Source organism: Mesoplodon mirus, assembly GCF_964341445.2.
Source record: "Mesoplodon mirus genome assembly, chromosome: 7".
NCBI classification, from domain to species: domain Eukaryota; kingdom Metazoa; phylum Chordata; class Mammalia; order Artiodactyla; family Ziphiidae; genus Mesoplodon; species Mesoplodon mirus.
This window is the reverse complement of record NC_138983.1, coordinates 58038204-58065427: the sequence shown is the minus strand read 5'-3', so window position 1 is coordinate 58065427 and position 27224 is coordinate 58038204. Positions and strand designations below refer to the sequence as shown.

The following is a 27224-nucleotide window of genomic DNA, read 5'->3' as shown; positions in this document are numbered from 1 at the left end:
GTGTGTCACACGAGGTCCCTGAGGCCTAGACATGGAGCAGAGCTAGAACTAAAAATTCAGCTCTCTCTCTCTCCCCTGGCACCCCTGTCCCATTCTGTCTCTTTTGAAGGTAGTCTGGGCAGCCACAACATTTCAACTCTTGGGCAGTGCTGGTCTTCCTTGGGTGCCCAGTCTGGGCCCTGGTCCAGAGAGGGGGTGAAGCCACACCTGCTAAGTGACTGAACGTACACACGAGGAAGCAGCAACTTGAAGAATGATCAATTCTGGGCCCCTGGGTCCTGCTGTTCACAGCCCCCCATACCTACAGGTGTCCCCAACTCCATCCCGGCCCAAGCTGACTTGCACCTCATCAAACAGCTGCAGCATGATGGTGAGCACATCTGGATGGGCTTTGTCCACCTCATCGAAGAGCACCACAGCGTTGGGGCACTGCTTCAGCTTCTTGGTCAGCTGGCCACCCTCCTCATGGCCAATATAGCCAGGTGGGGACCCAATAAACTTGGCTACCTGATGGAAGGAAGGAAATAAGTTAGGAAGGCCTTTCTATGCTTTTAGTTTCCAATATGGGACATGCAAGGGTAAGATGGCTTTATATACTGTTAAGATTGCCTGTCTCAACAAGGACAATCAGGTTGTCTCTTTGGGTGGAAGGAATCCTGCCGTGATGGGACAGCAGATGATCTTTTCTGTGTTTAATCTTCAGAGCAAATCGTATGCAAAACAGATCACTGACCCTGCTGTGTACATATGCTCCCCGCAAAGGACAAATCCCAAGGCTGCTGGAATTATCTCAGGCCTAATCGACAAGTCACATCAAAATAGCCAGGCAGAGCCCTGTTGACAGGCTCTCCAAACCACACTTCACCAAGGACTCTCACTCACCTCATGCCGCTCCTGGAACTCAGACATGTCTAGCCTGATGAAACCCTGTGTGGAAACAAGCAGGAGTCCATTTGAAGAAGGCAGGGGGAAGGGCTCAGGAGGAGAGATCTCAAATATATTCCGGCTTTTAAGCCACACCAAGCCAAGATTTTCTATCCCATTTTCATGATATAGTTTTTTCTGGTTCCTTGCCTCCTTTTCCTGTCTACTCATCCCCCACAATTCCCTCATGCCCTACCTTAATAAACCCAAGCCGCATTCCTGCCTTAAATCTGGCTTGGAATGTCTTTTTCAGGCTTCTACTGGGTCTGATCACCACATCATCCACTCATCCCACATTTCCTGAGGGCACACTGTGTGTGCCAAGCACTGGAGCTATGTCTCTGTTCTCTAGAAGCACCCAAATGGGGCAGGCTGACATGGACAAAGTCAGTCACCATCAGCGTGGGATCATGATGAGATGGAGGGGAGCAACAAGCACCCAGACAGCTCCATGGTGCCCTCAACTTTGCAAGTCTATGTGGGCACATGCCCCTTTTTCTTTTTTTTTAAGTATAGTTGATTTACAAAGTTGTGTTAGTTTTAGGTGTACAGCAAAGTGATTCAGTTATACATACATACACCCACATATATATATATACTTTTTCAGATTCTTTTCCATTACAGATTATTACAAGATATTGAATACAGTTCCCCATGCTATACAGTAGGTCCTTGTTACTTACCTTTTTTATACATAGTAGTGTGTATATGTTAATCCCAAACTACTAACTTATCCTCTCCCCCTTCCCCCTTTGGTAACCATGAGTTTGTTTTCTACATCTGAGAGTCTATTTCTGTTTCATAAACAAGTTCATTTGTATCATTTTTTTAGTGTCCACATATAAGGGTATCATACAATATTTGTCTCTGTCTGACTTACTTCACTTAGTATGATAATCTCTAGGTCCATCCATGTTGCTGCAAATGGCATTATTTCATTCTTTTTTATGGCTGAGTAGTATTCCATTGTATATATGTACCACATCTTCTTTATCCATTCACCTGTCGATGGACATTTAGGTTGCTTCCATGTCTTGGCTATTGTAAATAGTGCTGCAATGATCACTGGGTTGCATGTATCTTTTCCAATTGGAGTTTTCGTCTTTTCTGGATATATGCCCAGGAGTGGGATTGCTGCGACATACGGTAACTCTATTTTTAGTTTTTTAAGGAACCTCCATACTGTTCTTCACAGTGGTTGCACCAATTTATTTTTATATTATTTATTAAAAAAAATTTTTTTTTAATCACAGTTTAAAAAAAATAAATTTATTTTATTTATTTCTTGGCTGCGTTGGGCCTTCGCTGCTGTGTGCAGGCTTTCTCTAATTGTGGCGAGCAGGGGCTACTCTGTTGCGGTGCACAGGTTTCTTATTGTGGTGGCTTCTCTTGTCGTGGAGCATGGGCTCTAGGCACATGGGCTTCAGTAGTTGTGGCTCGCGGGCTCTAGAGTGCAGGCTAATTGTGGCACATGGGCCCAGGTGCTCCACAGCATGTGGGATCTTCCTAGGCCAGGGATCAAACCCGTGTCCCCTGCATTGGCAGGCGGATTCTTAACCACTGCACCACCAGGGAAGTCCCTACTTTTCTTTTTTCTTTTTTTTTTTGCGGTACGCGGGCCTCTCACTGTTGGGGCCTCTCCCACTGTTGTGGCCTCTTCCGTTGCGGAGCACAGGCTCCGGACGTGCAGGCTCAGAGGCCATGGCTCACAGGCCTAACCACTCCGTGGCACGTGGGATCTTCCCGGACCGGGGCACGAACCCATGTCCCCTGCATCGGCAGGCAGACTCTCAACCACTGCGCCACCAGGGAAGCCCCCTACTTTTCTTTTAAACTAATAAATCTTTCTCATTTATTTATATGTTTTCACTTCATTTAAGAGCTATCCAGAATGTAGCTTGCAGCCCTTCTCTCTCCATGGTTGGGCCTAGGGCTGATTTCCAGGGAACTGGCCCCCTGGGGTGAGGCCCGACCATAATTAGCCCCAGGGGAAGAGCACACCCTCTGGAGTGGGATTTGAGAGTTAAAACAAGCAGAATGCCCATGGCTTTTCATGAAGAATTTAGGGATTTAGGGCATTATAAGGGCATTCAGAGGCCCTGTCTCTCCACCCAGATCAGGGTTCCCCAGAGACTCCTCAGGATCCTCTCCTACTGGCACATGCTTCCATCTAAGAGAATGCACCCACTGCCTATGCTTCTCCTGAGAGCTGGGGATGAGGGAGGGCGTGCCAAGACCCTGAGAGGGAGGTAGCTATGTCTGAAATCCAGGCTATACTCTAGTTCGGTTGCTGGCCAGAAATTCAGTCTGTGATGTATTCTATTTTTTTCTCTGTCCTGTCACTCTGTACGTGAGGTACAGGGTGGCAGAAAGAGCCCCAGGCTTGGCTTCCAGCCCCAGTTCTCCACTATCTGTGTGGCCTTGGCTGCCTTCCCTTTTGGAGCTGCAGTTTCTTCCTATATACTCAGGCCCTTATGCCCTCTCGCTGTTTCTCCTTTATGTTATGGCCTGAGGAGAGGACCTAATCCAAGAGGTGGGAAAGGCCTTGAAGAAGTTCTTAAGGTCATGAGGGGGTGATCACTGTTATCAGAGGACATGCAGCATTAGCCAGCAAGCATCTTCAGAGGGACCCAGGCAGCTCAGCCAAGAGAAACACTGGCTTCAGGAAGCGTGGGAAGATAGACATGGGGAGTGCTGCCCAGAGGGAGCAATGAGCTGGAAGCCATGAGATGGGTATCTGGATAATAGGTGACACTCACTGGGCGCTTACTATGTGTCCGGCGATGTTCTAAATAAGCAAGCTATAAAGGGCTTAGAATGTGTGTAAGTCTATGAGGTAAAAGTACTATTATCATTCCCACCTTACAGATGAGAAAACCGAGCCACAGATTAACTTGCCCAAGGTCACTCAAGCTTGACAATCTGGCTCCAAGCCTGTGCTCTTAGCCACTATACTCTCCTGCCTCATATTTCCCACTCCATCAATCAGCTGGGCTCTTGGCATCTTCATCTGAAGGGTTCTGAGCTTTGTGTCCAGAACCAGTGTCAATCAATGCTCCAAGGTAACAGGGAGTACAGACTTCAGTGCTCACTTACGCTTATGTCAAATTACCTGGGTTCTTATCCTAGTCCTTCTACTGATTTGCTGAGTAACTCTCAACAAATCTAAGGGCTTGATTTTCTTGGCTGGAATAATTTTGGTTTCAAATGATCTTACCTTAGGGTTATCTAGAAGTGAGGCAACAATAATAACAATTATATCTAACATGTACTGATTGCTTACTATGTGCCAAGAATGGTGTTTAGCATTTTACATCATTATCTCACATAACCTTCATAATAATCCAATGAGACAGGCACCATTATTGAATCCATTTTACAGATGAGAAAACTGATGTAAACAGAGATCTCAGCCAACTCCACAGAGTAGTTTAGCATTGGACTCAGAGCCCTGCTCTTGATCCCTTCATCATACTGCCACTATAACTGCAGTCTTTAGGGCTTCACCACCCTACTTCAGGATGAAATCACAGAATGACATTAAGGTTTTTTCTCAAGGATTATTAACCCTAATAATGAGAGTTAACAAAGCTGCTCAATTTGGGGGAAATAGTAGAGGTTAATGAGAGAAAAATAATAAGCTCACAAGTCTGGTAAAGAAATTATAGGACTTCCCTGGTGGTGCAGTGGTTAAGAATCCACCTGCCAAGGCAGGGGACACAGGTTTGAGCCCTGGTCTGGGAAGATCTCACATGCCATGGAGCAACTGAGCCCATATGCCACAATTATTGAGCCTGCAAGCCACAACTACTGAGCCCACGTGCCGCAACTACTGAAGCCCACGTGCCTAGAGCCTGTGCTCCGCAACAAGAGAAGCCACAACGAGAAGCCCGCACACTGCAACGAAGAGTAGCCCCCGCGCGCAGCAGTGAAGACCCAACACAGCCAAAAATAAATAAATAAATAATAATAATAAAAAAGATATTATAAAAATGTGCAAACAAGTCCTTGTGAGGCAGCCAGGTCTGGAGGTATTGTGGCTCTTTACAAATGAGGAAACTAAGGATCAGAGAGCCAGAACTCGAATTCAAGTCACTGACTCCCAGGTCAGTGCTCAGTCCTCCTTTACACTGGACCCCGTATATGACACTTCCCACACATCACTCCGTGGGTCCTGGTGACGTCAGGTACCCTGGTTAGACAGGTTACAGTCCAGAACCCTCAGATTTTGTTTTGTTTTGTTTTTGTTTTTTAATTTAATTAATTTATTTATTTCTTTATTTTTGGCTGCGTTGGGTCTTCCCTGCTGCATGCATGCTTTCTCTAGTTGCCGCGAGCAGGGGCTACTCTCGGTTGTGGTGCGTAGGCTTCTCATTGCGGTGGCTTCTCTTGTTGCGGAGCACGGGCTCCAGGCACGTGGGCTTCTGTAGTTGTGGCTCGTGGGCTCCAGAGTGCAGGACCAGTAGTTGTGGTGCACGGGCTTCACTGCTCCGCGGCGTATGGGAACCTCCTGGACCAGGGCTTGAACCCTTGTCCCCTGCATTGGCAGGCGGATCCCCAATCACTATGCCACCAGGGAAGCCCAGAACCCTCAGATTTTGAAGGCAGGTTTCAAACATGCCTGTTGCATGTCCAGAGGATGTCTATGCTAGACATAGATGCTGTAATGAGTTGGTCCTCAGGGCTGGTGAAGGTAGAAGTTTTATAGAAGCAACAACTATGATTTAAAAATAAAATACATGGTTATATTGGGCTTCTCATGCCTCTCATCTCCCTATGTGACATGGGGACAAATGGACAAGTTTATAATCTAGCCTCCTCTTGTGGCTGAGAACAACAGTTCTGAGAGAAGAGTTGAGAGACTGGATTCTGATTTTACTTCTTCCCCTAACAGGTGACTTTGGATGCTTAACGCTGTAGGCTCTCAGTTCTCTCATCTAAAAAGTGGGTCTAATTTAGCATTTATGCTATCTTCCTTATAGGATAAAATAAGACAATGGATGGGAGTACTGCTGTGGAAAGTACAGAGTGATGAATAAATATAAGACAAGGGATCAGGCACTTACTGGGTGCTAGAACCTGTGTTCTCTGTGATTCATAGTATCTCACTTGATGCTCATGACAACCTTAGACACAGGACTGATTAGCTTCACTTTGAGGCAAGAGCTGAAACTTAGAGGGGTAAAGCAACCCGTCTAGGACCAGTAGAACCTGCGCCAAGGAATGGCTGACTCCAGAGCCTGGATCACCCAGGCCACTGCCTCCAAGTGGTGATGGTGTTAACTCCGTCTCCTAGGTGAGGCATGTAGTGAAGGATGCCATCATCAGCTTTCAGGACACCCTGCACTGGTGGAAATCTGCCTCTTGTTTAGATGCTCCAACTGAAAAATGACTTGCATCATCAGTCTTTCATCAAGCCCCTTCTCCTTTCTACACCAGCAAGTCAGCAGATACCTTCCTTCTACTTCCACTGCGTATGAAGACATATTAAGACAGCTTGGATAAGGAGATTATGATTTGTAATTAAATATTAACCTTTCTGACAGTATTAAAATTAAACCACTCGGAATTCTTCATCCCTAATCAGGTGGTTCCTGCCCGTAACTGCATCTTCCCTAATAGTCTTGCTAGTTTATGGCCCTTTCCAGAGTGCTAATTGTTTCAATCGCTGCCAACCTGATGAATTGTCTTAAAAATGCTATTTCGGTTGGAGCATATTAGCATGCCATGCGCTGCTTCTTGCCTGCCTGCCTGTTGAGTGGGTCTGCTCTAGCTTTGGTTGAGACAGCTCACAGACAGCTACTGGCAGAGTCAGTAGAAGGGGGCTATGAATGCGGCTCAGAAGGACACAGCCTGAGCTACCTTGTTTCTGTGGCTGCCAGGCCCTCAGGGAGGTGGTGAAGGGGGAGCTAGGCAAAAGCAGGATAGGAGGTGGCCAGGACTCTGTTGCTGGCAGTTTGGCTGGAGGAGGCCTGGGCAATTCCTCATCACCTCAGCTGGGGAGGCTTTCCACAGAAAAGTAGGCAAGGACATCCAGGGTCGTGGGCAACCTGCGATGCCTCCACACTGGGAAGGCCAGTAGGAAGAAGAATGTGTGGCTTTAAGTTGAAATGTTTCTGCAGTCTCCAAGGACTGCTCTGACATTTCTCTCTGCGTGAAAGTATTTCCTGTCAGTCTAGAAAGTCAAACTGAGCAGGCCTTGGAAAGCCAGAGTCTGAACAAGGGGATGGGCACAGCCCTGTCCTATGGAGAATCCAGGCCTCTGGGTCATGGGAAAAAGGGGACTGTGACTACCTCATAGCTTAGGGCATTAAGAAATCATGTTTAAAAGCTCATGTAGAATGGAGAAAAGCAAATCCTCTTATTTCTACTTTTCTCCTACAGGTCTGAGACTCCCTCTAGCATGCCCTTGATGGCACTGGACAGTAGTGATATGTTTCTAAAGCTGTCTCCCCCTCAAGACTCAGCTCCTCAGGGCCGGGGAGTGTCTTAATGAACGCTGTATTATCAGGATCTAGTACAATACCTGGCACAGAGTAGACGCTTAGAAATGTTGTATAAATGAATCTCACTGGGTTCTCCCAAGTGCCTCAAGAGTCAGGCAGGGCAAGGATTATTCATCCTATTTCAGATGAAGAAATTGAGGCACAAAGAGGTTGAATAACTTGCCCAAATCCCTGGAGCAATTGGTGGCCAAGTTGGGGCCATAGCTGAGGCCTGCTTCCTGGGCCAGGGCCCATCTTTTTGATTGGCTATTGCCAGATTCAGGGAGCCTAGGATTTTTTGGGTTAGCAGGAGTGGTAAGCTCTCCATGGCCTGCCAATCGGGCGTAGATCCCAGCCCTTACCTTTTTGGCATCTTTGTGCATATATTTGGCTGTCTGCTTGGCCAGTTCTGTTTTTCCTAGTAAGAAGGAAAAGAGAAGTGTTGGGTTAGGACCAGATGACTATCTCCTGTGATGAAAGCATATGAGAAATGCATGGATGCTGGAAATAATGTATGTTATGGATGGGAATGTTGAGGCTCAGAGAGGGTCAGTGACTGTCTCAAAGTCACCAAGGGAATTAATGGTAAAGCTGTGACCAGAATCAAAGTCTGCATTGCATCTCGATTTTTTTGTGGATGGGGACTGAAACCTTTTCTCTACAGCAGCATCCTAAGAGTGAGAGGTTGACTCTTACAATCCAGAGCCGTCCTGTCCCTTGAAGCCCAGCATAAACCTTGCCTGTCCTAGGAGCACCCTGACTTCCTGGCTCACTGCACTGTATCTCTCTGGACACCCACGGTCTTGCCATCCAGCCAGGCCCTGGAGCCACAGGCCAAATAGAGGCTGGGAGAGGATAAAAATCACCTCTCCTTGGCTTCACAGTCTTGCTTTGTAACATAAAGTAGGAATGATAATACTGAAGGGGTGGCTCTGAAGGGCCATTTGGCATGACCGTCAAGCCTTTGGAAGTCACTATCTGGCATGGGTCAAGTTCTATAGTATCATGTGAGGTAATGGTAACCCCTTTGGGACCCTACATCTGAGGGAGCACCCATGAAGATGCTGAGAGGGGAAGAGGAGGCAACAGATGCATGAAATTCCCAATCAAGACAATGGGAGAGAGGAAAAAAAAAAAAAGACAATGGGAGGTGGTGGTGGTGTGGTGGTGGCAGTGGGAAGTATCTGTGAGGCAGAGAGTGAGGGGGTGAGAATGCCTCAGATAATCCAGCCCAAATGGCTATAAAAATCCCCAACCCATTTCACTGCAACCAATTTTGCTATGCACTTAGCACTGTGCTGGCCATCAGGGGCTTTCTTTAGCTTCCTAGAGGGTTATGTCTCAGGCTACACTAGATAAGGCTGGTGCACTGGGCAGTGGAGGTGGTTCAGTTCCTACAGGGCAGCCTCTGGGGTTGCAGAGCGGCTGGACCAGGACTCACAGGACCCCAAGGGCCTGGCCTTCCAGGTGAAGTAGGCCCTGCACCACAGCTTCCAGAGGGAGGGGCATAATTCCAGCTGTTCCTAATGTAACAGATGATCCTCTTGCTGGCTCTGTAATTTGGAGGCAGTTGTTTTGGAGCTAGATTTGAATGAGAGGTGGGTCGTGTGACTCTGGCCCTTAGCAGCTGGGGCTCCCCCAGCTCTCCTTCCCCACAGGCTGATCTACTCCCAGTTACCTATTCCAGATGATCCCAGGAAGAGGAAGACCAGAGGGTGTTCTTCGTCGTACCAGCCATTCTCCTTCCTCCGGATCGCTGTGGCCAAACACATAAGATGGGAGGACAGGGAGGGAGGCAGATAAATCAATGACACAAAAGGCAGGATAATTATCACTAAGTATACAATATGTTTTACTGCTCTGCGCCCACTCAAAGTCCTCACTACCATTAGTGCTGCCTAATCTGATTAGCTGGCAAGGCCCCTAGAGACACCTAATCAGGTTAGCATGGATTTGGAAGGCTGCCCAGAGCAGATTTCGGATAAAGTTTTCCAGGATGAGCACTCAGCGTTGCCAAGGAAACTGAAAGGCGGGTGGATGGTGAATGGAGGTGAAGGGGGTGGGGGGCTGGTGAAGGAGAATTCGAGAGGAACTTTAGCTCTCCACTGGTAACCCATCTACTCACCACTGGTGGGAGTCTGAGCCTGCCCCTATGCAAATGGGAGAGGCAGAAGCCCATGGCAGGCCCTTGGGGATCTGGAGTGTGAGCTCTGAACTCTTTCCCATTTGGGGGAACTAAGGTCTTGTCTGCTGTTACGAAATACAGCCAAATGCACTTTCTGGAAGCCAATGAAGGGTAGTGTGGAGCTCAGGGCACGGAAGGGTGAGCCACCTGGTTAGCACCTCCACCAACATGGCCTCCACTGGGCAGAGGTGGGGGAAGGGGAATAAACATGTACTAGGTTCCCCGGGGCTCAGCTCTGCTAGAGTGAGTGCTGACCTCTCCTCTTCAAGGGTTCTATGTGCAAGATGAGGAAATTAAGTGCCCAACCACAGAGTGGGCGAGTCAGGCTCAGAAGCATCACTCAAGTATAAGAGTAGGAACAGAATGAGGCAGAACCATCAGAAGAATCATTTATTAAACATGCTATCTGCTAGGCCCAATGGAAAAATCGCCAACATTTTATTACTCAAGACCCATACCCTGAGTGGAAAATATTATTTTCAACTCCATCATACTGAACAGGCAACTGAAACAAGAGATAAAGAGATCTGCCCAAGTCACACAACTAGTAGATTACCAGCTGACTGGTGGAGATGGTAGAGTTGCATCTCTAAACCTGTCTTCTTTTTTTGTCACATATGGTTACTTACAAAAGCTAGTATCAATTTGGGTTGCATTAAACGGAATCACGGCCGTCAGAAGAAGGAAGGGGAGAGACCATTGTGCAATGTCAAGGTCATCCTGCAGATGAACAGCATATATGATCTGGTCCCCAGAGTGTTGAGGGGAGATGAGCAAACGGATATATGTCAGAGGACAAGGCATGGAAACCAAGTCAATGGAGGAAGAGTTGACAGTCTTAGGGAAGCACTGTCCATTCTTGAGGTGCAAAGATCCTAAATTCTATACTGTGTGGTATAATCTGTGTGGTTGGGTTTCAAAGAAGTGGCTGGAGAGATCAGGGAAGGCTTTTGGAAGAAGTGGGACTGATGACAGATCACAGAGACTGGGTGGGATCTGGAGGGGGCAAAAGCTGCAGCATGACAGAGGTGGAGAGACAGGAATGAACATGAGTACTTGTGGGTGGGATGAGATCAAAGAGGTCTCGAATTCCTGTCTTAGGAGTTCAGGTCCACACTGTGGGCTTTCTCACCTCAATCTCTAATGCTTCTACCTAAGATACTTTCTAGTTCTGGCCTCAGCAGAAAAAGAAACCGTGCAACCTCATGGACACCAGACTAGCCACTCTGCCTGCCCGGGAGATACTCCCTGAGACTCCTGAGAGGGGCCTGAGAAAATACTCAGTCTAACCTCTCCCTTGGGCTAGGTCTCAGATCATCTCTAAACTGACTGGCTTGGTCCTCTGGAAGGCCTGGCCATGATGGGAATCCACAGGCCTCATAGGTATCTGAAGGCTGGGGATGAAGATGGAGAAGTCGCAGCCTGGTGAGAGGGAGCCCCCAGTGTCCTGACAGAAACAAGACCCTGTGGGTGGGGGTATTTGGGGAGGTGGAGATACTGTAAAATGGCAAACGCTAGACTTCTGTGAACATTATGTGTGGATGTGTGTTGAGGCAAGGGTGAGAGAAGGGGTCATATGAAAGGAGTCACACTCTTCCAAAAGTTGGCTAAGTTGAGAATCTAGGTTGGAAAGAAGCTGAGCAAAAACTGGATTCAGGCTTCATGGGGGTATTTGGGGAGGTATTTGGCCTGGGGGACCAGGGTTCCCCAGGTGTCATGAACCTGAGGTTCTGATCTTGACTTCTCTTTCAGGAAGCTTCCCAGCCCACCAAGAGCTGCATGCCTCTGGGCTATGCAGTTCAAAAACACCATGGAGAATGCGGAATTGGATTATGCCAGGGGCCATCTTTTCCCCCTTCTTTTCTAATAATGCACCTGGGAGAGAGCTCTTTATAATGCCAAGCAGACTCCACTGCACAGCTGTCCCTGGTCAATTCTGCCAGACCCAGGGCATGAGTCTGGGGTGGGCTTGATCTGGGCTCCCCGTGAAACAGGCAAAATGCCAACCATTAAACAATTACAACTCTGGATATTTCTAATAATATCTGAAGAGAAAAATGGCCAAGCAGATGGCGTCCGACAGAATGAAAAATGGAAGCAGCTAGGAAAGACTGGGGAAGGCGGGCCCTGGGGTGTGTGGTTGGCAGGGTGGCTGAGGACCAAGGCTGGGTGCCTCAGGGTTCTGTCAGGCTGGGGCAGAGGCTGGGACAGACAGAGACCTGGATAGGCCCATTTGGGATGTGGCCACAGGTATCGGTGCTCTCACTGTGGACAAGCAAATGCAGCAACTTCCTCTGCTAGCACTTCAGAGTCTGTAAAGAACTTCTGTAGACATAACTTCATTTGAGGCTGGTTATGAACCCATGAGGCTGGCAGGGCAGGTAACTTGATTCTCATTTTACAGACGAGGAAATATATATAAAGAAGTTAGGTGACCTGATCAAGGTTACACAGGTAAATAAATGAACCTGGGCTTTAACCCTGGCTCTGGCTAGCTCCTGAGCATGAACTGGTGCTTCAGGAGTTTAGAGAAAGGAGTTGGCTCTCCCCTACCACAACATCTCCTCATTCCCTCACCTAACCTGGAAAGCCACCACGCTGCAGTCTTCCAGTCTGGCTGGCTCAGCCATTCCATACATGGCCTCAGGAGCCCCTGCCCCTGACCATATCCTGACCACTGCTCTCTGGGCTTGAGATGGTGTCAGGTCCCCTGAGCAGGCAGCTCAGCCCCTTCTCTGGCCAGTCCCATCTCTGAAAGCTCCAACAGGCTTGGCAGCCTCTCCACATGCTGAGCCAGCTCCAGGGCCTCCTTGCTGGGTTCTTCCCCTTACCAGAACGTCTTCTCCTGACCATGTCAACCACTACCAGACCATCCTAAGTCTCACCTGCAACAACTCTTTCCTGTTTACTCCACCACATCACATCTGCTCCATTAACTCCTATGTTCATCTATGGGGCAGTATGGTGGAGAGGGCAGGAGTTACAGGACCTAGTTTGGAGTCCTGGCTCTGCCACTTATTAGTTGATTGACTTTGAGTAAAACACTTACTGATTTAGAGGCTTGGTTTCTTCATCTATAAAATGGGAAGAGCCATACATGCTCAGTCAGCCCCACATGAAGATTAAAATGAGTTAATGGCTATAGTATTTTATAAGTTGCAAAGAATGGAATAATAATAAAAATAATGGTAGTCATAGCAGCAGTAGTGGCAGCTGCCATTAGCTTTGCTGTTTTACAGATCTCTCTTTCATCCTTACAATAATTCATAGGAGACATTATCTCCATTTCACAGAAGAAGAGACTGAGGCTCAAAGAGGGGCAGTGGAACAGGTTTCATCTGTCTCTGCCCTCGTATCAGGGGGAGGGTGTGCCCCAATCTGTGTATTCCGTGGGTGCATGTGCTAAGCATTCTATTTCCTGAGGGACTCTTGCCCATCACTGGTTTAATGTGTGCTGACTAAATGAATTACTTCTTGGTTTTTCTGGAATCACAGGGGAAAATAACTGACACTTCAACTCCCATTTCACAGAGAAGAGTGAGGCCTAGACCCAAGAGTCTCTTATGGCTTCAACTGGTTACTACTACTACTACTACTACCCTTGGGTGAATAAGGTTTCCACTCTCTTCTTAACCTCTCTCCAGGGAGCCTTATTCATTTGTTCAGCAAAAAAGCTCTGTGTTGAGTGCTGGGGCACCTACAAAGAAGCCTAAAACAAGGTTTGTGCCTTTCGGTTGAACGCTGCTATGAAAACTGTGGGTTCCAAGTGGGATGGGAGCAACTGGGATAAGTGTGGGAAGAGCCATTTGTGCCTGAAGTATGAGGGAGAGATGGCCAGGCAGTCTGGGTATGAAGGGACATTTCAGAGGAAAGCCCTGGTGTGTGCAAAACCAAAGTGAGACAAAAGCACTGCCTCCTCCTCCCATGCCAGGCCTTTGCCTCCATCTAGCTCAAGGTTCTGGGGGAGTCTGGGCAGCCTGACTCTTCTTTCCTGATAAGTTCTGGTGATGCAGTGGGAGAGATTTTTTTTTTTTAGTTTACACCCATTGGCCAAGTGGGCCTTTTTTTTAAATTTATTAATTTATTTTTAAAAATTAATTTATTAATTTTTGGCTGCATTGGGTCTTTGTTGCTGCACGCGGGCTTTCCCTAGTTGCGGCGAGCGGGGGCCACTCTTTGCTGCGGTGCATGGGCCCCTCACTGCAGTGGCTTCTCTTGTTGCAGAGCATGGGCTCCAGGCGCGCAGGCTTCAGCAGTTGCAGCACGTGGGCTCAGTAGTTGTGGCACACGGGCTTAGTTGCTCCACGGCATGTGGGATCTTCCCGGACCAGGGCTCAAATCCGTGTCCCCTGCATTGGGAGGCGGATTCTTAACCACTGCGCCACCAGGGAAGTCCCAAGGGAGAGATTTTTTTAACCTAACTGGAACGTGTTTGTTCCATGCTTGTGCCACCTCCTAGGGAAACCTGTCCTTCAGAGGGACTCCATGGCTGAGTCATCTAAATGTCTATTAGCAATTTCCTATCTAAGATTATAGGTTTGAGGAGCACAGCTCAAGAAACGTATGCTGACTGAGTGGATACTGGTGCCTTGGGTTTGGTGGATGATGAGAGAGAGTTCTCTCCTTAGTCTTTAAGGATTAGTCTTTCTGAAGACAAACTATTGCTACTAAGGGGTTACGTATTAAAATTGCAAAAAACAGCTTTCGTTGAGCCCACCGATTATATGTGCCTATGTGCATGCTGTGAGGTAAGGGATCCCTGAAGGGAAGACTGACACCCTTCCAGAAGAGGCTGAGATCAGAATCTGTGCTGAGGAGAGGCAGAACGTCAAGATGGTCTCAGACTTTGTTCATTTGAGTTCACTTGAGTTCAACCTTTTACACACCTGTGTACCAACCCTGGGGAAACAGACCTGAATGAGAGGTAGTTCCTGACCTTGGGAGGGAGAAAGACATACAAACTGATGCCATGTGGTAAGTTCAGTTTTAAAAGATGTCCACAGAAGCCCAGAGAAAGGGCCCCGCACCCAGGTGGAGGGCTAAGGAAGGCTTCCTGGAGGAGGCCTGGGTGTTGAGGGTCCTGGCAGGTGAGTGGAAGGGCAGGGCAGTCCAGACAATAAGAATGGCAGGCGCACAGGAGGGACACCTGAAGTGGTGAGGCGGGGAAGTGGAACTGTAAGAAGTTTTCTAAATCAGTCACTGCCTCTCTACAACTCAGGGATGACCTGGATGTATTTTTCAGATTAGAAACAGGACTCCAAGGGAGGGTCCAGAAAGGTGCAGTGCTTAGGAAGATTACATTTTTGGATTAGTCAAAGAGGGACATGGAGCACAAGACAGGATGGTGCGCCTACTGTGTGCACATGGCTGATGTTGAGATTCTGAATTCGGGCCAGACCTTGGAAGAGCAGTCAAGATGGTAGAGCTTCCCGGGGGAGTTCATGGGCTTGAGTCAACTGGGACCAGATGCAATGGGTTCTGGGGATAGGCCCCTGGTCAGAGGAAGCGACAGGGTGTGCAGGATGACCTGCTGCCCAGAAAAAGCTTCTTGGAGCAGGTCTGGGGAAAAGGGGTCAAAGGCTGAGTAGTACGGGTGTTGTAATTAACTATTTTGCTACAGTCACATTCCTAGTATGCTTGTGAACAACTAGAAAGCAGGCTTACAGCTTCTCTTCTTTCCTCAGAGCACATCACAGAGATGGACAAAGGGCCATACCAAAATAATTAATCTGACAAACTTCACTAAGCATCTACTTCGAGTAGAGTGCTGTGCCAGGACATGGGAACAAAAATGACTCAGTCATGGTCTCTGCTCTCAGGAGTCTACAGTCTATTGCTCCTGAACTGAGTTAGGATAAGTAAAAACCAGCCCGAGTGTGGGAGATGGGCAGGGCTGGGGTGGGGAAGGGGCCAGAAGAAGGGGAATTACAAGCAGAGAGGGCAGCATCAACAAATGCAGGCAGGAGATGAACACAGCACATGCAGGGCAGCAGAAGCAGCTGTTTTGTGCAGTGTCAAGTGGGGACGGGTGGGGGCAACTGAGGAGGGGGAGCAGCAGGGGTGGGCCTTGTATGCCAGGCTAGGGCAGCCACTCAAAGATTTTAAACAGGTTTTTTTTTTTCCCCTATACTTTACAAAGCTGACTCTAGCTGGGGAGAAGTGATTATAGGGAAAGAAAAGGAGGCAGAGACACCAGTGAGGAGGCCACTGCTTGGTTCACATGGGAGATACTGAGGTCCTGAGCTGGGGCAGCGGAATTAGGAACAGAGGGGAGAAGAACAGAGAGTTACAGCGATTGAACTTGATGGGCTGAGAGGGGGGAGGGGGAGGGAAGGACCAAGGAAACACCTAAGTTTCTATTTAGGAGACCAGGGAACGGTAGTGCCTTTACTGAGGTAGGAACACGGGAGGCGGGTGGGTTGGAGGAGGGGGGCGGAGTCTAGGTCTGAGTGGGCTGAACAGACAACTGCTTGCGTTTCTGAGGATGGTGGGGCACAGAGGCTCTGAGCTCCTAGGAGGTCTGCCCAATAGAACAGGCATCCTCCCCTTCCCCATGATCAAGAACGGCTCTGAATTCTGGATGGAGAGCCTCACTTTCAATGTCAGTGCTCTGGCTTGTGGTCTGTAGGTTGGCCCTGCTTTGGCTCCAGTGACCCCAGAAGACCAGAGAGGCCATGGGGGCCTGGGCTATGGGGCTGGTACTTTATCTCCTCCATTTGTAAGGTGGTAACTGTGCGCCAGCCTTGCTAGAAGCCCTGCAGCTGGGGATCACACTGATAAATTCACTGTATTACTTTGCACAAATCAATATCCCAGCACTTACCAGGGGTTGATGTGACCGAAATTGGTTTCAGTCAATTCGTGAGGGTAATAAATGGCCATTTATCAAATCAATTCATTCTGCGGCACTTCTCTGCCTGCCCATCCTCGTGGTACCCTTGGGGTGCCAGGCTCCACCCAGCCAGCCCCCAGCACACATCTGACACTAGCCTAGAGGACTCAGGGAGGTCTGGCCTACCCTCTCGATCCACCTCCCTCTCCTGCACCTACTTCAGTCTTGAGGTCCTGAGGCACTGGCTGCTGCTTACCTGCCACAAATTCCAACCCAAAGAGTGCCTCATGCTTCACCTGAGTTGGTAGCCGAACACAATCTATTATCAGTGTGATCCCTGGATGCAGGGCCTCTAGCAAGGTGGGTGCACAGTTACTGCCTTACAAATGGAAGAGAACATACCAACCCCGCAGCCCAAGCCATCCACGGCCTCTGTATCTTTTCCAGCATCACTGGAGCCATAGCAGGGTCAACCTACATACCACAGGACAAGGATCTGCCTCCAGATCTGAGGCAGTTCGGGTGACAGAATGGAGCTTTGGGTAGAAGAAAGCACTCGGGGCAGACATTCTGACAGCTCCTAGGAGGTGGGGAGTAGAATCATCTACTCCTGCTCTGGGCCAAGGGCAGGGACAGAAAAGGTGATGTAGGACCAGGGGAAGAGGCCAGTCTGGGGCTGGGACTAGGGATAAGTCCTGGGTTGAAGGAAATAACTGTGGGCCTGACCTATAGAGCACAGTACTCAACCCTAGGTGGTAAACATCTTGAGGAAGGGGACTAGATTTTGTTGAGTGCTATCTGGTTCATACTTGAAGGAGCATGTGCTTTACAGTCCGACAGTCCTGGATTTGGCTCCCCGGTACAGAGATGAGGAAACTGATGCTCAAAGAAGCTGAATGACCAGCCTGAGTTGCACAGCTGGTAAGTGGCCCACCTACGATTTGAGCCCTAGTTGATCCTCCCTCTCCCCCCAACTACTTCTGGGAGCTTCATAGCTTATGGGCTCGAGAAGCTGGTGAGTAGCAGGAGGTAAGAGGAGCAGGCAACCTGCTGGGAAAGGGCTGTGTAAGAAGTGGGGGGAACTACTGGGCATATACCCTGAGAAAACCATAATTCAAAAAGAGACATGTACCAAAATGTTCATAGCAGCCCTATTTACAATAGCCTGGAGATGGAAACAACCTAAGTGTCCATCATCGGATGAATGGGTAAAGAAGATGTGGCACATATATACAATGGAATATTACTCAGCCATAAAAAGAAATGAAATTGAGCTATTTGTAATGAGGTGGATGGACCTAGAGTCTGTCATACAGAGTGAAGTAAGTCAGAAAGAGAAAGACAAATACTGTATGCTGACACATATATATGGAATTTAAGAAAAAAAAATGTCATGAAGAACATAGGGGTAAGACAGGAATAAAGACACAGACCTACTAGAGAATGGACTTGAGGATATGGGGAGGGGGAAGGGTAAGCTGTGACAAAGTGAAAGAGCGGCATGGACATATATACACTACCAAACGTAAGGTAGATAGCTAGTGGGAAGCAGCCGCACAGCACAGGGAGATCAGCTCGGTACTTTGTGACCGCCTGGAGGGGTGGGATAGGGAGGGTGGGAGGGAGACGCAAAAGGGAGGGGATATGGGAACATATGTATATGTATAACTGATTAAATTTGTTATAAAGCAAAAAAATAAAATAAAAAAAAATTTAAAAAAAAAGAAGTGGGGGGAAAATATCATGATGGCAGCTGCAGTTCTGGCCCAAGTGGACATGAGACTCCAGCAGGATATGCTTTCTCAGATCTCTGCTAGGTCATCTGTCCCTCCCATGGGCTCCTCCTCCTCTCTTCTTCAGCTCAAGAGCTCCCAGGTCTCCTTTCCCTCTACCTCAGACACAAAGTGGGGTGTTGCCACCTCCAAGGTGGTGGCTGAGGGTGGCTGTCTGTATCCAGACCCAAAAGGGCAGCCTGGTGTGGTCTGGGCCTGAGTAGCAGGAACTTGTGTATTCATTAAAGCTTTCCCTGGCTCCTGTGTGTGCCAGCAGGCAGCCTTCTGACCTCTACCTGGTGAGGCAGCTCTGGTCTATGGGCTTCTCTCTCTCTCTTTTTTTTTTTAATTAATTAATTAATTTTGGTTGTACTGGGTCTTCTTAGTTGCAGCAGGTGGGCTCCTTAGTTGCAGCTCACCAGCTCCTTAGTTGCAGCATGTGGACTCCTTAGTTGTGGCAGGCGTACTCCTTAGTTGCAGCTCCAGGGCTCCTTAGTTGCAGCTTGCTGGCTCCTTAGTTGTGGCAAGTGCGCTCCTTAGTTATGGCATGTGAATTCTTAGTTGCAGCATGCATGTGGGCTCTAGTTCCCTGACCAGGGATTGAACCCGGGCCCCCTGCATTGGGAGCACGGAGTCTTACCCACTGTGCCACCAGGGAAGTCCCTATGGGCTCCTCTTATTCACTGATGGTCAGGCCCCTGATGAGGGGCTCACGATCCTACTGGTGTGTGAGGCATCTGGTGAATACTTGCAAAAATGAAGTTGATGACAGATATAAAGAGAAATTAACAGTCCCACTGGTGTGTGAGGATGATGGAGATTGGGCTGGGCTTGGTGTCACAGGGGTGACTGCCTTCATTGTTCAATGACTCCTCTAATAGGTTTCCTAGGGCTGACAAGGCCACTCCAGAATGTTCCAGAAGGGCACCACAATATCAGACTCATATCTCCTTTTTTACTGGCGAGCAGAACTGGTGCTGGCCTTGGCAGTCACTGGGCTGCATCTGGTGGGACTAGATGCAGCACTAGATGCAACATGTGAGTGGGACTGACCATGACATCATAGGGAAGAGGTTTTTAATTTCATTTTTTTTTTTTTTTTGGCCCAGCCACATGGCACACAGGATCCCAGTCCCCGACCAGGGATTGAACCTGTACCCTCTGCAGTGGAAGCGCAGAGTCCTAACCATTGGACCTCCAGGGAAGTCCCGGAAAGAGGTTTTTAAACTTGAGCTGAGCATCAGATTGCCTGCAGGGCCTGTTAAAACACAGATTTCTGGGGAATTCCCTGGGGGCCCAGTGGTTAGGACTCTGTGCTTTCACTGACGAGGGCCTGGGTTCAATCCTTGGTCGGAGAACTAAGATCCCATAAGCTGCATGGCATGGCCAAAAAAAAAAATTAAAAAATAACCCCAAAAAAACAAAACCCACAGATTTCTGGGGCCCCCTGCTGGAACTTCTTATTCCATAGGTCTGGGCTGAGGCCTCAGATCTACATTTCTAACAAGTTCCCAGAGGATGCTGGTGCTGCTGGTCCAGAGACCACTTTGAGAACCACTGCCCTGGGGGATACCCCTTGTCTAAGCCAGGCATAGGGTTCCACTGACCTTACCTCACCTGTCTGAGGTCACCCTCAGGGAGTCATGCACCTGAGTAGAGGAACAATAGTGAGGCCACCATCCTGAGCAGAATCTCAGTTTGATATATCTCTCTAGTGGGATCTGCATGGGGAGGAGGGCCATTAGATTAGGAGTTACACCAGCAGGCAGTCTAGCCCCCAGGGGTCAAAGTATCGGACAGAAAGAACTTCTGAGGTGGAGAAGAAGGCACTCAAGACTTGTTCAGAATATTTTCCCCAAAATTGAGCCAGCTGCTGACAAATTATACTGAAGTGTGACAGAGTCCTGTGCTGGGAGACAGAAGATAAAAGTTCTAGTTCTGGCTCAGCTGCTACATTACTAGTGATGGACAAACTCCTGTTTCTCTCTGAGTCTCAGTTTCCCCACCTGAAAAATGGGGGTGGGGTGGGGGCAGTAGGCCAGATGAAGGTCAGAGTTAAATTCAAAGCATACGAAAGCAGCCTTGAGCACATCACTGAAGTGCTCTCAGCTTCCTCATCTGTAAAAGAGGAATTTAATGGCACCAACCTCATAGGGTTGCTGTAAAGACTAAATGACACAACATATGCAAAGAGCTTAGAACACTGCCTGGAACATAGGAAGTACTCAACAAATGTTACGTTCTAATATCATTAGCCACTTCTCCCCAGCATGGAGACAGCAGGACTACAGCTCATTGGGGCAGACCGCGAGCTTCCTTGCCCTTTTTGGTGCGGGCCAGCATCTCGCATACTCACCAGCACCTACTGTGGCGATGGCACTCTCCTGGCCAATGATGTGCTCCTTCAGCCGCTGCTCCAGGGGAAAGCGGCGCCGTTCCTCGGCCTCACGTTTCCGCTGCTTCTCCTGGTACTGTGGGGAGAGAGGGAAGGTGGCTCAGGAGTGCTGGGCCCAGGAGGATCCTAGTTTCATTCTATCCCCCAACCCAGGGGGGTAAAAACACAGGTTTTTTCCTCTGGGGGTCCTGATGCACGGCTCTGGCTCATGACCACTGGAGGCTGGCCCAGTCCTCCCCCTGCCCCTCGACCCAGGCCTCACCTCATCTCCCTACCTCGGGTGGCCACTGCTCAGGGGTCCTGCCTCACCCTGCTAGTAAGTACTGCTAGGAAATTAACCCTTGACTCTGGCGTCTGACAGAAGATTTGGTTCGAATCTCAGCCCTATCACTTACAAGATGTGCTCATTACCTGGAGCAAGTTACTTTGCCCCAGTTTTCTCCTCTGTAAATTGGGGATTAAATATGATAATGTATAGAGAATGTGCCTAGCATCATGGCTGATGTGCACCAAGTGCTTACAAATATAGGTTCCTTTCCTTTTCCACTTATCCCCTTTTTCTTTATAAATTTATTTATTTATTTATTTATTTATTTTTGGCTGTATTGGGTCCTTGTTGCTGCGCGTGAGCTTTCTTTTAGTTGTGGTGAGCGGGGGCTACTCTTCGTTGTGGTGTGTGGGCTTCTCATTGAGGTGGCTTCTCTTGTTGCGGAGCATGGGCTCTAGGCGTGCGGGCTTCAGTAGTTGTGGTCCATGGGCTCTAGAGCGCAGGCTCAGTAGTGGTGGCGCACCGGCTTAGTTGTTCCACGACATGTCGGATCTTCCCAGACCAGGGCTCGAACCCGTGACCCCTGCATTGGCAGGCGGATTCTTAACCACTGCACCACCAGGGAAGTCCTCCACCTATTCTCTTGAAAACCATTTTGGTTTTTAAACCAGAGCTACAAACACCCTCTACTTCAATGATACTGCATTTCTATTAAACACAACTATTCAGCAATTGCTGTGTGCCTGGCCCTGTGCATGCAATGATGGAAAGGTGGGGCAGGGGGAAGGAGGAGGAGGATTATACCGTGCCCCCTGGGAGGTTTAGATGATGCTGAGTGCCTCGCATGTGTCTGGCCTCCAGCTTGGTCCATTTCAGAAAAGGCAGACGGAGGAGGCCCGAGCTTGGTCCTGCTGCGAGGGAGAAGAGGAGAGCCAGGCCTTGCTCTCAGGGAGCTCAAAGTTGGGCAGGGGAGGTGAGGCAGGGTCTGTATACAAACACTACTCAGGCAGAATTAGCCATTTCTCTCATGGTTCCAAAGCATGTGTGCCTATTTCTAGCCTTGTACCTAGCACTAAAAAAAAATTACTTGAAAACCAGTTTGTTGTATGTGTGTGATTCTGTCTTCCAGGTCAATTATGAGCCCCCTGAGGGTAGGCACTGCCTTTTACTCACTGCTATTCCCGGCACGGGTCCTGGTACAGTGGAGGCATCTGGTGAATATTTTCAAAAATGAAGTTGATGACAGATATAAAGAGAAATTAACAGCCAGACTGGGTGGTGTAGGCGCACAGAGAAGGGAAGGATACATAAAGCATGGAACAATCCTGGGAGACAGGAGGCTTGAAGGAGCTGGAATACTGGGCTAGGTGGGAGCTGTGGGACTATCTGGAGACTGGGCAAGGAGGGGTGAGTGTGTGGGTCTGATGATAAAGCATTTATGGAGGCCAGGGGATGGAGGGTGGGGGAAGGAAGCAGGTCTTGAAGTGGGATGGAAAGACCTGGGTCTTCAGGAGGCTTCTTTCCCCTAGGGCCCCTGTAATACTGACAGCTTTCTAGAAAGCGAGCTGCCAAAGTATGGCCCTGTCACAAAAGCTGTGGCTGCAGATTGCTCTTGCAGAGAGAGTGGATGAAAAATACCTGCTGCTTGGGCAGTGTTTTCCTGTTAAGGTAGTGACCTTGACAGAAGTTAAAAAAAATAAATAGCAAACAATCCAATTTAGGCTGTTGCTATAAGTCTGTAACTGAAAGCTCCCATCAGTTCTGGGGTTTCATACGGAGCAATAATTCGGCGCCGATCCCAGCGGAGCAACACTTGCTGGTTGGAATCCAGCGCATCATCGTGCAGCTCCCTCAGGCGCCACATACATCACCTGGCTCTGCCGACTCCAGCCATATATCTGCCTCCTCCCCCCTGTCCACCCAGCCCCTCTCAGCACTTGAGTCCACTGGGGTGGAAGGCTCTGATGGTGAGATGCACACATACCTGCTGGTATAGCACTGGCCAGCTGCCTGGCCAGCTCATAGTCAGTTTGGCTGCAGAAGGAAGCTGGCCTCCGAGGGTTTGTTAGGTCTGTTTCATCACTTCCCCTCAGGGATGGGTATTCCTGCCTCTGGGCCTTTTGCTCACACTGCTCCCTCAGCACAACAGTCTTCTCTATTCCCACCTACCTCTAAGTGATCTCAGTTTAAATACCAAATTGTCTAAGGAGCCTGTTGCCCTGGCCCCGGGACCTCCAGAGCACTTATTTAACTGACTGTTTATGTCTCCTTACTCCACACATGAGGTCCGTAGTGACAAAGCCCATGTTTTATTCATTGCTATAGCTCCAGCACCTAGCATAGGGCCCTACTCACAGAAGGAGTCAATACATGTTGCCAACCGAATGAGGTAACTACCGTTTGTGGAAGAGCTGCTGTGTGCCAGGCACTGTACTCAGCACTTTATATGTAGTGTCTCACTGAATTCTTATAGTAGTCCCCATCTGGAGTTTGACTCCTCTTCTGGCTCACAGTGGGGCACACAGTGTGGCAGAAAGAAGCAGCTTTGCTCCAGAAAGATGTGAATTTAGACCTCGCCTAATCCACTTACTAGTTAGCTGACCTTGGGGAAGTTAATTCACCTCCCTGAATTTCAGTTTCCGCATCTCTAACACAGTGATGGTACTCACACCTACCTTGCAGGATCCTTGTGGGAAGCTGGTGAGGATTAAGTGAGGTGATGCATACGAAACAATTGGCAGGTCTCTGGCATACAACAAATGTCTATGTAGAAGTCGCTATGTGAGAGACTCAAGTGGCCAGCATAGTATCTGGCCCGTGGCAGGCCTCTGATAAATGTAACTTCTCCTTTGCTGCATTTTGATAAATGATTATCTAACCCAGTGCCTTTTTTGTATATTTGTTTTTGTTTTGGTGCTGGAACCCTTTTAACTAATTTAATCTGCATGGAGCCCACAGATAAGGGGAACAGTTGCTCTGGCTTAAGCAGAAGCCAGAGGCCAAGTCCACTTGGATGCCCCCACTTGCCCCAGCGTGGCTCCTGAGGCTTCTCCCCCTAGGAACCCTGGGTCTGCAGGGTACAGTCTCAACACCAACTGAGTTCTCAGGATGCCTCTACTGTCTGGGGTGGCTCAGCTCTGCCTGTCAATTTTCCTTACATGGTAGAGAACGCCAAATATAGGTACTTTCCATCCATTAGTTTGTGGGGCCTCACAAAACATATCTTTTTTCCTTTGCTACAGGCAAAGCCTAACATGACATTTCCTGCCACTTTGTTGGTTTGGGTACTGCCACCATGGCCTCCTTAAGTCTTTTTCAGGGAAATATTTCTACCTCCTACAACTCGACTTCACTGTCATGATTTTAGGTTATCTTAGTATTCCTGTTATTTTCTTGGGCAATGGGAAAGGGTTCTTGGCTTTTATGGGGGTGAGCATGGGGGAAAGGTTGCACTGTGATCTGGCTGGTTTCTCAGGAGCTTTCTAGATGGTACTGGGAAAGATTCAACCTATGGCTTAAATCTGAGCACATTCTGATTCTAGCATATTCCCTCCCAGCCTGAAGCCCTCAGAGAAACTTCTGAAACTGGATCAGACTTTTTGATAAAAATGTACAGGACAATGGGATTAAACCAGGTAGAAGGTTACTGCTTCATGCTCTTTTCCTAATGCTTATTAGCACAGAGTTTATATTAAAAAATATGTTGAATGAATGAATGACTTTTTAAGGCATGAGGTATGAGTTCAGTCTTGCGGAAAACTAACCAGTGGAAGAACCTAGGAAAGGAAAACACTTGGTCTGTATATATTCTATTTGGGGGAGAGGAGAGAGAAGGATGGGAGATGGCACTTGGTAAGGGTCTATGAATGTGGGCTACTGCTGTTCCCAGCTTTCTGAGGAAATGGGGAGGAAGGCTACAGGGACTGAGGTCAAGGCCCTGTTTTGACAGGATTCCACTGGAGGAGAAGACAGGTTAGATGACCCAGGCTGCAAAAGTAGGGGGCACTGGGCTGAGAGGCCCAAGAAGCTACCCAGGAGAGCAAGAGCGGGGGAGTGATCATCTTCTTAATAAAAGCCACATGCAATTAGCTTCAGAAGCCCTCACCTGGAGCTAGCAGCAACCAGCTCCCTATGCTGCATCTCGGCTGGATAATCATGGCCACTGGTTTCCATCATTCTTGATTTAATATGGCACCCCTCCTGGCTCTGAGTGCATTTACAGGAAAGGCCTGGGAGGCCGAGGCGAAGCCTAGCTGGGCTCTCGCTAGGAAGTGGGCGGCTGGGCAGAGTGGCTCTGCGGAGGAGGGTTACAGGGAGAAGGGATATGGCAGCACACCTACTGTTGGGCATTCCTCAGGAACAGGTCTGATAATAAACCTGGTAGTACATTCACTGAGAGAGGAGCTAGGGTAGGGGTGGTAGGCAGAATGAGACCCTGGACAAGAACAGGATAAGCACAGAGGAGGGAAGAGAAGAGAGGCCAAGCTGCAGTTTGCCTCTTGTGGGAGGTCAGGGCAGAGCCCACTGGCTGCTCACACACTCAGATATGCCCCATCCTCCTGACTCCCTGATCCAACCCCAACTTACATCATAGTCAGGGCTTCTACCTTGCCCTGAAGCTGTGGGGGACAGAGGGAATGGGTGCAGAGGCCAACAAAGGGGACCATGGGGCAACAGATGAGACTGGCGGGGGTGTGGGATGATGGAAAGAGTCCTGAGAAGGGGGGTGATGACAAGAGGAGCCCAGGGGGTCCAACAAAGGAGCCTGGGAAATACAGAGCAGACAGGAGAGGAGACTGGGGGACAAGAGGGGCACCTAAGGGACTTCAAAGTCTCTTGAACTAGCTCAGAGTCCACATCCTTGTAGAGGAAAGCTGGGTACAGAGCAGGCATCAGTCCCATCAGACTTGAGGACCACTATGTCAGCATCCCAGATTCCATTCTCCTCTCCTCCAGTCGATCCTCCTTTTGCTGCCAGAGCCATATTTTTAACATGTAAATCAGATCATGTCATTCCTTTGCAAATAGCTGGGTTGATCCAGAGACAAGAGTGGTGAGAGAAGGTTAAGAGGCGCAAGGAGTGGCTAAGGTGAGAAAATGGGTTATGTTCTCCTCAGTCCATCACATCAGGAGGCGCGTAATGTTCCTATACCTGTGGCTGGGGATGTTAATTTTGATCACTTGGTTAAGGTGGTCTGTGCCAAGTTTCTCCATCATTTTTCCCTTTGTAATTAATAAGTACCTTGTGGGGTGGGACTCAGTGACTGTGAAAACATCCTGTTACTCCTCAAACTTCCACTCACTAGTTTGAACATGGACTGATGAGTCTTGCTTGATTTGGGACCAACTGTTCTAATTCTCACAGCCCTGTGGAGTTCAGAGGATCTCCTCCCTCACTGTCCAGAGATGAAGTAATTAAAGCAGGGTCCCACTGGTAGCAAGTAATAAAGGCAGAACACTAACCCCTGTAGTCTAACTCCAGTGCCTGCACTGTCCACCCTGGAGATAAGAAAAGACCTGTTCTTGCCTTCAGGAAGTTCAGAGCCTATTTAAGAAGATGAGACTTAAAACATAAATTTCATATTCCTACTTTTAGCATGGGGCTACCTAACGAATTTATTGAAAATAAACACCAGAGGGTGTTCTTGCAGAAGTGCATAATCTTAGTTGAATCATAAGGAAACATTAGACAAACCCAAATCAAGGACAGTCTACAAAATAACCAGCTTGTACTTGTTAGAATGTCAAAGTCATGAAAGACAGACTGAGGAACTGTTCCAGATTAAAGAGCAGGGCTTCCCTGGTGGCGCAGTTGTTAAGAATCCGCCTGCCAATGCAGGGGACACGGGTTTGAGCCCTGGTCCGGGAAGATCCCACATGCCGTGGAGCAACGAAGCCCGTGTGCCACAACTACTGAGCCTGTGCTCTAGAGCCCGCGAGCCGCAAAACTACTGAATCTGTGTGCCACAACTACTGTAGCTAGCGTGCCTAGAGCCCATGCTCCACAACAAGAGAAGCCACCGCAATGAGAAGCCCGCGAACCGCAACGAAGAGTAGCCCCCACTCTCGGCAACTAGAGAAAGCCACGTGCGGCAACGAAGACCCAACACAGCCAAAAAAAGAAAAATTTAATTAATTAATTTTAAAAAATTAAAAAATAAAGGAGACCAAAGAGATATGAAAACTGAATCCAGCTTCAGATCCAGAATTTTCTTTTCTTGTAAAGAGAATTATTGGGACAACTGGTGAAATCTGAATAACATCTATAGATTAGTTAATATCAATATTAATGGTCTGATTTTAAGGATTGTACTGAGATTATATAAGAAAATGCCCTCTATTTTTTAGGAAATTCACACAAGT

At 48.5% G+C, this 27224-nt stretch overlaps 1 protein-coding gene across 1 annotated transcript in view; it reads right to left on the bottom strand.

Moving 5' to 3' along the window:
* CLPB (ClpB family mitochondrial disaggregase) overlaps nt 1-27224 on the bottom strand; it is a 148823-nt gene that overhangs the window by 7632 nt on the left and 113967 nt on the right. Inside the window, exons 7-11 of the mRNA XM_082626742.1 lie at nt 20555-20669; nt 9088-9165; nt 7772-7827; nt 883-927; nt 346-507 (exon numbers count right to left, since the gene is read on the bottom strand). Coding sequence (XP_082482868.1) covers nt 346-507; nt 883-927; nt 7772-7827; nt 9088-9165; nt 20555-20669 — 456 coding nt within the window. The remainder of the gene's footprint in view (nt 1-345; nt 508-882; nt 928-7771; nt 7828-9087; nt 9166-20554; nt 20670-27224) is intronic.